Source organism: Cherax quadricarinatus, chromosome 77 (assembly GCF_038502225.1).
Source record: "Cherax quadricarinatus isolate ZL_2023a chromosome 77, ASM3850222v1, whole genome shotgun sequence".
Classification (NCBI taxonomy): domain Eukaryota; kingdom Metazoa; phylum Arthropoda; class Malacostraca; order Decapoda; family Parastacidae; genus Cherax; species Cherax quadricarinatus.
Window position 1 is genome coordinate 21674945 of NC_091368.1, and position 10396 is coordinate 21685340.

Sequence of the window (10396 nt, forward strand, 5' to 3'; positions counted from 1 at the left end):
TATCAATACAGATTCTAGGACATAATAGGAAGACAGTAGAAATATATACAAAAGATGAGGTAATCAGTCCCTCGGCCTTGGAGTTAGTGTTCACAGCATCGTGGTGGGACTGATTACCTCATCTTTTGTATATAGTTCTACTGTCTTCCTATTATGTCCTAGAATCTGTATTGATAAAGCCACTGGATGGCGAAACGTCTACAATAAAGATATCCAGATGTTGCACATGTGTCTTAACTTTCATATTGTCGGTATTTTATACCTTTCTTGCACAATATCCAACATGTTGATAATCACCAGCATCCCTGGTGAACGAGACACGTCGAGTCATGAAGTTGCTGTAAGCAGCTGTGTTGACTCGTCTAAGTGCGATACTAAGCGTAATAAACCAGTTGCAGGTTTTAAGCGTTTTAGTGATACAGTTCAACTGAGGACAAGGACATTTGTGGACACTTGTGGATATTTATTAAAGGAAACGTTTCGAACACGAGAGACTTCATCTTGAAACTGACGATGCCACTCGTGAAGAAATGTTCTCTTAATAAATAACAAAAAAGGCACAATACCGTGACTGGAACAATACACAAATAACCCGCACATAGAAGAGAGGAGCTTACGACGACGTTTCGGTCCGATTTGGACCATTTACAAAGTCACACTAACGAAAAGGAGAGAAGGATGGGTATATATAGGCAAGAACTGTTCACAAATGTCCTTTTCCACAAGTTCCTTTAAACAGGAAGGTGGAACAGTATAAGACTGGAAGGTGGAGCAGTATAAGACTGCAATGTGGAGCAGTATAAGACTGCAAGGTGGAGCAGTATAAGACTGGAAGGTGGAGCAGTATAAGACTGCAAGGTGGAGCAGTATAAGACTGCAAGGTGGAGCAGTATAAGACTGCAAGGTGGAGCAGTATAAGACTGGAAGGTGGAGCAGTATAAGACTGGAAGGTGGAGCAGTATAAGACTGGAAGGTGGAGCAGTATAAGACTGGAAGGTGGAGCAGTATAAGACTGGAAGGTGGAACAGTATAAGACTGGAAGGTGGAACAGTATAAGACTGGAAGGTGGAGCAGTATAAGACTGGAAGGTGGAGCAGTATAAGACTGGAAGGTGGAGCAGTATAAGACTGGAAGGTGGAACAGTATAAGACTGGAAGGTGGAACAGTATAAGACTGGAAGGTGGAACAGTATAAGACTGGAAGGTGGAGCAGTATAAGACTGGAAGGTGGAGCAGTATAAGACTGGAAGGTGGAGCAGTATAAGACTGGAAGGTGGAGCAGTATAAGACTGGAAGGTGGAGCAGTATAAGACTGGAAGGTGGAGCAGTATAAGACTGGAAGGTGGAACAGTATACGACTGGAAGGTGGAGCAGTATAAGACTGCAAGGTGGAGCAGTATAAGACTGGAAGGTGGAGCAGTATAAGACTGGAAGGTGGAGCAGTATAAGACTGGAAGGTGGAGCAGTATAAGACTGGAAGGTGGAGCAGTATAAGACTGGAAGGTGGAGCAGTATAAGACTGGAAGGTGGAGCAGTATAAGACTGGAAGGTGGAGCAGTATAAGACTGGAAGGTGGAACAGTATACGACTGGAAGGTGGAGCAGTATAAGACTGCAAGGTGGAGCAGTATAAGACTGGAAGGTGGAGCAGTATAAGACTGGAAGGTGGAGCAGTATAAGACTGGAAGGTGGAGCAATATAAGACTGGAAGGTGGAGCAGTATAAGACTGGAAGGTGGAGCAGTATAAGACTGGAAGGTGGAGCAGTATAAGACTGGAAGGTGGAGCAGTATAAGACTGGAAGGTGGAGCAGTATAAGACTGGAAGGTGGAGCAGTATAAGACTGGAAGGTGGAGCAGTATAAGACTGGAAGGTGGAGCAATATAAGACTGGAAGGTGGAGCAGTATAAGACTGGAAGGTGGAGCAGTATAAGACTGGAAGGTGGAGCAATATAAGACTGGAAGGTGGAGCAGTATAAGACTGCAAGGTAGAGCAGTATAAGACTGGAAGGTGGAGCAATATAAGACTGGAAGGTGGAGCAATATAAGACTGGAAGGTGGAGCAGTATAAGACTGGAAGGAGGAGCAGTATAAGACTGCAAGGTAGAGCAGTATAAGACTGCAAGGTAGAGCAGTATAAGACTGGAAGGTGGAGCAATATAAGACTGGAAGGTGGAGCAATATAAGACTGGAAGGTGGAGCAGTATAAGACTGGAAGGTGGAGCAGTATAAGACGAAGGTGGAGCAGTGTACGACTGGAAGGTGGAACAGTATAAGACTGGAAGGTGGAACAGTATAAGACTGGAAGGTGGAGCAGTATAAGACTGCAAGGTGGAGCAGTATAAGACTGGAAGGTGGAGCAGTATAAGACTGGAAGGTGGAGCAATATAAGACTGGAAGGTGGAGCAGTATAAGACTGCAAGGTAGAGCAGTATAAGACTGGAAGGTGGAGCAATATAAGACTGGAAGGTGGAGCAGTATAAGACTGGAAGGTGGAGCAGTATAAGACTGGAAGGTGGAGCAGTATAAGACTGGAAGGTGGAGCAGTATAAGACTGGAAGGTGGAGCAGTATAAGACTGGAAGGTGGAGCAGTATAAGACTGGAAGGTGGAGCAGTATAAGACTGGAAGGTGGAGCAGTATAAGACTGGAAGGTGGAGCAGTATAAGACTGGAAGGTGGAGCAATATAAGACTGGAAGGTGGAACAGTATAAGACTGGAAGGTGGAACAGTATAAGACTGGAAGGTGGAGCAGTATAAGACTGCAAGGTGGAGCAGTATAAGACTGGAAGGTGGAGCAGTATAAGACTGGAAGGTGGAGCAATATAAGACTGGAAGGTAGAGCAGTATAAGACTGCAAGGTAGAGCAGTATAAGACTGGAAGGTGGAGCAATATAAGACTGGAAGGTGGAGCAGTATAAGACTGGAAGGTGGAGCAGTATAAGACTGGAAGGTGGAGCAGTATAAGACTGGAAGGTGGAGCAGTATAAGACTGGAAGGTGGAGCAGTATAAGACTGGAAGGTGGAGCAGTATAAGACTGGAAGGTGGAGCAGTATAAGACTGGAAGGTGGAGCAGTATAAGAGTGGAAGGTGGAGCAGTATAAGACTGGAAGGTGGAGCAGTATAAGACTGGAAGGTGGAGCAATATAAGACTGGAAGGTGGAACAGTATAAGACTGGAAGGTGGAGCAGTATAAGACTGGAAGGTGGAGCAGTATAAGACTGGAAGGTTGAGCAGTATAAGACTGGAAGGTGGAGCAGTATAAGACTGGAAGGTGGAACAGTATAAGACTGGAAGGTGGAGCAATATAAGACTGGAAGGTGGAACAGTATAAGACTGGAAGGTGGAGCAGTATAAGACTGGAAGGTGGAACAGTATAAGACTGGAAGGTGGAGCAGTATAAGACTGGAAGGTGGAGCAGTATAAGACTGGAAGGAGGAACAGTATAAGACTGGAAGGTGGAGCAATATAAGACTGGAAGGTGGAGCAGTATACGACTGGAAGGTGGAGCAGTATAAGACTGGAAGGTGGAACAGTATAAGACTGGAAGGTGGAGCAGTATAAGACTGGAAGGTGGAGCAGTATAAGACTGGAAGGTGGAACAGTATAAGACTGGAAGGTGGAGCAATATAAGACTGGAAGGTGGAGCAGTATACGACTGGAAGGTGGAGCAGTATAAGACTGGAAGGTGGAGCAGTATAAGACTGGAAGGTGGAGCAGTATAAGACTGGAAGGTGGAGCAGTATAAGACTGGAAGGTGGGACAGTATAAGACTGGAAGGTGGAGCAATATAAGACTGGAAGGTGGAGCAGTATACGACTGGAAGGTGGAGCAGTATAAGACTGGAAGGTGGAACAGTATAAGACTGGAAGGTGGAGCAGTGTAAGACTGGAAGGTGGAGCAGTATAAGACTGGAAGGTGGAACAGTATAAGACTGGAAGGTGGAGCAATATAAGACTGGAAGGTGGAGCAGTATACGACTGGAAGGTGGAGCAGTATAAGACTGGAATGTGGAACAGTATAAGACTGGAAGGTGGAGCAGTATAAGACTGGAAGGTGGAGCAGTATAAGACTGGAAGGTGGAACAGTATAAGACTGGAAGGTGGAGCAGTATACGACTGGAAGGTGGAACAGTATAAGACTGGAAGGTGGAGCAGTATAAGACTGCAAGGTGGAACAGTATAAGACTGGAAGGTGGAGCAGTATACGACTGGAAGGTGGAGCAGTATAAGACTGCAAGGTGGAGCAGTATAAGACTGGAAGGTGGAACAGTATAAGACTGCAAGGTGGAACAGTATAAGACTGGAAGGTGGAACAGTATAAGACTGGAAGGTGAAGCAGTTTAGGACTGGAAGGTGGAGCAGTTAAGAGGGCTATAAGCAGAATCTCGCTGACAGCGGCAGACTGCACATGTCACTGACATCCACCTAAGATCTGCAGTGTTATCTCTTTAATATACAGTCTTACATATAAAATACAATCACATACTGACATCAATAATGAGATATCGTCTAAATTACATAACCAAATTTATCCCGCTGACTCTAAGTTAGCTAGTGCAATACATTTATAATTACTAGCTAAAATGTACATAATTACCAAATAGTTGTCAACAGTAGTGATCAGAGAAGTCGAGAAGAAAAATAAACCAGATTAGATACTTATTGTGACTGGAGTGACTCACCTGTCAAGGATAGCTAGAATTATGCAAGCAAGACAACATGTACCTGTCTAGGAGAGAAATAATGACCTGTCCAGGAAACAGTGACCTGTCTAGGAAAGTAATAGTGACCTGTCTAGGAAAGAAACTGACCTGTCTAGGGAAGAAATAGTGACCTCCTGTATAAGAAGACAAATAAGGAAACAAATATTTAGTTCTTTTCCTCTGAGGAGAGCACGACTCACCTGCCTCGTTGGCAGCAGGCGGTGGGAAGACGACAGCCGAGGTGCAAGTCACAGTGACCACCAGCACAGCCATCACCATGTACCATGCTGACATCATCTTCGCTAGTCCTACTCCTCCTTTTATGGCGGTAGGATTTTGTTCCCGTGTTATCTTGCTCCTCCGTTACTTGTTACACAAGGATTTTGCCCTTACGTCACGTGCAACACAAAGATCTTATTCCTCCGTCACAAGCAACAAAGATCTTGCTCCTACGCCACGTGCAACAAGGATCTTGCTCCTCTGTCAGGTGTAACACAAGGATCTTGCTCCTCTGTCAGGTGTAACACAAGGATCTTGCTCCTCTGTCAGGTGTAACAGAAGGATCTTGCTCCTCTGTCAGGTGTAACACAAGGATCTTGGTCCTCTGTCAGGTGTAACACAAGGATCTTGCTCCTCTGTCAGGTGTAACACAAGGATCTTGCTCTTCCTGTAACAATAAAAATCTTATTTGTTTATTTATAACTGAGAAAATCAGGGTATGGTGAGAGTAAAGATTCCAGATCGGAAATAAATGGTATAAAATGCCGACACAATGGAAATATAATTATAGACACAATGGAAATGTAATTATAGGCTTCTTCCTGCGTGCACTCAGAATCTGCAGCAATGAGTTTCTTGAGGAAGAATGCACTATAATTGAACAAGTATTTTCCAAACTCCACTATCCTCGTCACTTCATCAGAGACTGCAGACGACGGGCATTAAACATCTTCAACACACCCAGAGAAGACACTGCCGAGAAGAGATACATAGTCCTCCCCACCAACTCCATTGCCAAACACGTCTCCAACATCTTTTCCAATACCTCATTCCAAGTATCTACCTCCACAACCACGACTATCAAGAACATTACCAGTAATAGACAGGACAAGCTTCCACTCTCTGCAGGGGTATACATAATCCCTTGTAATGACTGCAGCAAATTGTATGTGGGCGAAACATCAAGAGACCTCCAAACACGTATTTCAGAACACCAATACGCAAGCAGGTCTGACGATACAAGGAATGCCTGTGCACAACACCGTAATTCACCCAACCATTTAATAAACTACAGAAACTCAAGACTTATCGCCACAGAAGACAACACTCAATACTGAAGAATCCTGGAATCATCGCTTATCTATATATCCAACAACTTCAACCAGGACAATGGCTTCTATAACATAGCTGAACCACTTGCCAAGAAACTTCTTCATAGCTATCCCACATAAGAACATAAGAATGGAAGAACACTGCAGAAGGTCTGCTCACAACTTATCCAATCTCCCATCCAAGCTACCCAAGATTTTAGACTCTATAACCCCACTCGGTAGATCATCAGATGCAGCATTCTCCACCTGACCCCAACATTCTGAACCTGACTATAAATGCTCGCATACCTTCCACCCCATGAAAAAGACCACTGTGTGGGCGAAACGTTGTCAATAAAGGATCACATTATACTGCATATGTGTTTATATTTCCAAATATTCCAGATCACATTATTTAGAACATGTTAGTCTAAAACAGCTCAGTCAGACATAGAAGTTGATAGGCAATTTCCACTCCAACCATTCCTTTCTCACACATTGTTGTCACACTGCACACACTGTAGTTGTCACACTGCACACACTGTAGTCGTCACACTGCACACACTGTAGTCGTCACACTGCACACACTGTAGTTGTCACACTGCACACACTGTAGTTGTCACACTGCACACACTGTAGTTGTCACACCGCACACACTGTAGTTGTCACACTGCACACACTGTAGTTGTCACACTGCACACACTGTAGTTGTCACACTGAACACAGTGTAGTCGTCACACTGAACACAGTGTAGTCGTCACACTGAACACAGTGTAGTCGTCACACTGAACACAGTGTAGTCGTCACACTGAACACAGTGTAGTCGTCACACTGAACACAGTGTAGTTGTCACACTGAACACAGTGTAGTCGTCACACTGAACACAGTGTAGTCACACTGAACACAGTGTAGTTGTCACACTGCACACACTGTAGTTGTCACACTGTACATACTGTAGTTGTCACACTGAACACAGTGTAGTCACACTGAACAGTGTAGTTGTCACACTGAACACAGTGTAGTCACACTGAACACAGTGTAGTCGTCACACTGAACACAGTGTAGTCGTCACACTGAACACAGTGTAGTCGTCACACTGAACACAGTGTAGTCGTCACACTGAACACAGTGTAGTCGTCACACTGAACACAGTGTAGTCGTCACACTGAACACAGTGTAGTTGTCACACTGAACACAGTGTAGTCACACTGAACACAGTGGCAACATATTGTGGATATTCCCAGTTTTGTTCAATTAAAAAATGTAACTGTTGAGAACGACTCTGCTAGAGGGATTTATAGTGTGGATTTATTCCAGATTGTGCGAGGCAAGACTCACGTGAGTTCCAGGGGCTCAACACTCGCCTGGTAAGTGTGTGGGAATACTCGCGTGATGAGCGAGTTCCAGGGGCTCTACTCTCACTTGTAGTGTGTTTGGGAATATTCACGTGATGAATGAGTTCCAGGGGCTCTACTCTCCCCTGTTGAGGGTGAGGCAAGACTCCACCTAGTGAGAGAACGCCAGGTGCTCCGTACACATGTGCTCAGCAAGAGTTAAAACCATCGTTATGAACAAGCCACAAGTGCAGCTGTAGAAAGATGAACGGGCAATGGATGGGATCGATCGGCTAGTTGGTGTTAGGTAAAGTGCCATGCAGAGAAGTGTATGAGGGGCTAAACTAGTTAAAATAAGAGATTTCTTCTATAGTTAACACTCCTCTGATCCTCTCTATTTAATATTTATGTATAAATAATTCATTTCACTTTATTCCTATTGCACCTCCTTTTACAGTAAATGATATTCACACAATTGAGGCTTTAAGTAATGCGATAATAGTAGAACCTTAGTGGATGAAAGTCACTTCGTTTGACTGTTTCTATGGGTTTATCCTAGGTATATTACATACATGTTACTAGGTATGACAATTCCATTTATTTATAATTGTACCACAATAAACATACTTGGCACAAACCATACCCCGGCCGGGATTGAACCCGCGGTCATAGAGTCTCAAAACTCCAGCCCATCGCGTTAGCCACTAGACCAGCTAGCCACAATAAGATTCGTCCAACTACGTATATTTCTACACCACAGGTGTAGATTCGTCTGTAAAAACTTGCATTTGTGGTCACAGTGGTGCCTGTGCTAACCTTCCTATGGTGTAGAAATATACCTAGTTGGACGAATCTTATTGTGGCTAGCTGGTCTAGTGGCTAACGCGACGGGCTGGAGTTTTGAGACTCTCTGACCGCGGGTTCAATCCCGGCCGGGGTATGGTTTGTTTGCAATCGTGTCATTACGATTTCGTGAATCATACTTGGCACAGCTGTTGCTGAGGAAGACTAGAAACAACGTTACTAGTAAGGAAGGTTGGCTGTCTTGATTTACTGGAGGGAGAATGTTTAGCCAGCGCTGGGGGACCCAAATATATTATTTATATAATTTATTTACAGCATTTACGATGCATATAGACTGTTAGTGACGTTTACTTTGATACATGACTTCCCTTTGTTTACGTAATATGCTATTTTTTAACATGTTTAAATAATGGTAAGACATGAGCGTCACTCACGTCTTACCTGGTAAGAACTACTGAGTAATATGTCTGCTTAGCACTCAGTCAATAACTCATACGGGCTTAGCGCTTCATATATTTATTTTCGTAGAGATTATTGTTGACTGTTGTTCGCTAGACAGTTTTTTACTGCTGCTCACTAGAGAGTTTACTGCTGCACACTAGACAGTTGTTTACTGCTGCTCACTAGACAGCTGTTTACTGCTGCTCACTAGAGAGTTGTTTACTGCTGCTCACTAGACAGTTGTTTATTGCTGCTCACTAGACAGTTGTTTACTGCTGCTCACTAGACAGTTGTTTATTGCTGCTCACTAGACAGTTGTTTACTGCTGCTCACTAGACAGCTGTTTACTGCTCACTAGAGAGTTGTTTACTGCTGCTCACTAGACAGTTGTTTATTGCTGCTCACTAGACAGCTGTTTACTGCTGCTCACTAGACAGTTTACTGCTGCTCACTAGACAGTTGTTTATTGCTGCTCACTAGACAGTTGTTTACTGCTGCTCACTAGACAGCTGTTTACTGCTCACTAGAGAGTTGTTTACTGCTGCACACTAGACAGTTGTGTACTGCTGCACACTAGACAGTTGTTTACTGCTGCTCACTAGACAGTTTACTGCTGCTCACTAGACAGTTGTTTATTGCTGCTCACTAGACAGTTGTTTACTGCTGCACACTAGACAGTTGTTTACTGCTGCTCACTAGACAGTTGTTTATTGCTGCTCACTAGACAGTTGTTTACTGCTGCTCACTAGACAGCTGTTTACTGCTCACTAGAGAGTTGTTTACTGCTGCTCACTAGACAGTTGTTTATTGCTGCTCACTAGACAGCTGTTTACTGCTCACTAGACAGTTGTTTACTGCTGCTCACTACAGTTGTTTACTGCTGCTCACTAGACAGTTGTTTACTGCTGCTCACTAGACAGTTGTTTACTGCTGCTCACTGGACAGCTGTTTACTGCTCACTAGACAGTTGTTTACTGCTGCTCACTAGACAGTTGTTTACTGCTGCTCACTAGACAGTTGTTTACTGCTGCTCACTACAGTTGTTTACTGCTGCTCACTAGACAGTTGTGTACTGCTGCTCACTAGACAGTTGTTTACTGCTGCTCACTAGACAGTTGTTTACTGCTGCTCACTGGACAGCTGTTTACTGCTGCTCACTACAGTTGTTTACTGCTGCTTACTAGACAGTCTACTGCTGCTCACTAGACAGTTGTTTACTGCTGCTCACTAGACAGTTTACTGCTGCTCACTAGACAGTTGTTTACTGCTGCTCACTAGACAGTTTACTGCTGCTCACTAGACAGTTGTTTACTGCTGCTCACTAGACAGTTGTTTACTGCTGCTCACTAGACAGTTGTTTACTGCTGCACACTAGACAGTTGTTTACTGCAGCTCACTAGACAGTTGTTTACTGCTGCTCACTAGACAGTTGTTTATTGCTGCTCACTAGACAGTTGTTTATTGCTGCTCACTAGACAGTTGTTTACTGCTGCTCACTAGACAGTTGTTTATTGCTGCTCACTAGACAGTTGTTTACTGCTGCTCACTAGACAGTTGTTTATTGCTGCACACTAGACAGTTTAATGCTGCTCACTAGACAGTTGTTTACTGCTGCTCACTAGACAGTTGTTTTCTGCTGCACACTAGACAGTTTAATGCTGCTCACTAGACAGTTGTTTACTGCTGCACACTAGACAGTTTAATGCTGCTCACTAGACAGTTGTTTACTGCTGCTCACTAGACAGTTGTTTACTGCTTCACACTAGAGAGTTTATTGCTGCTCACTAGACAGTTGTTTACTGCTG

The 10396-nt window shown here is 44.0% G+C and overlaps 1 protein-coding gene across 1 annotated transcript in view; it reads right to left on the reverse strand.

Moving 5' to 3' along the window:
- LOC128702003 (alkaline phosphatase) overlaps positions 1–5343 on the reverse strand; it is a 159487-nt gene extending 154144 nt beyond the window's left edge. Inside the window, exon 1 of the mRNA XM_053796016.2 lies at positions 4903–5343. Within this exon, the coding sequence (XP_053651991.2) occupies positions 4903–4999 (97 nt within the window). The 5' untranslated portion in view covers positions 5000–5343. The remainder of the gene's footprint in view (positions 1–4902) is intronic.
- Between the last annotated feature and the right edge of the window lie 5053 nt (positions 5344–10396).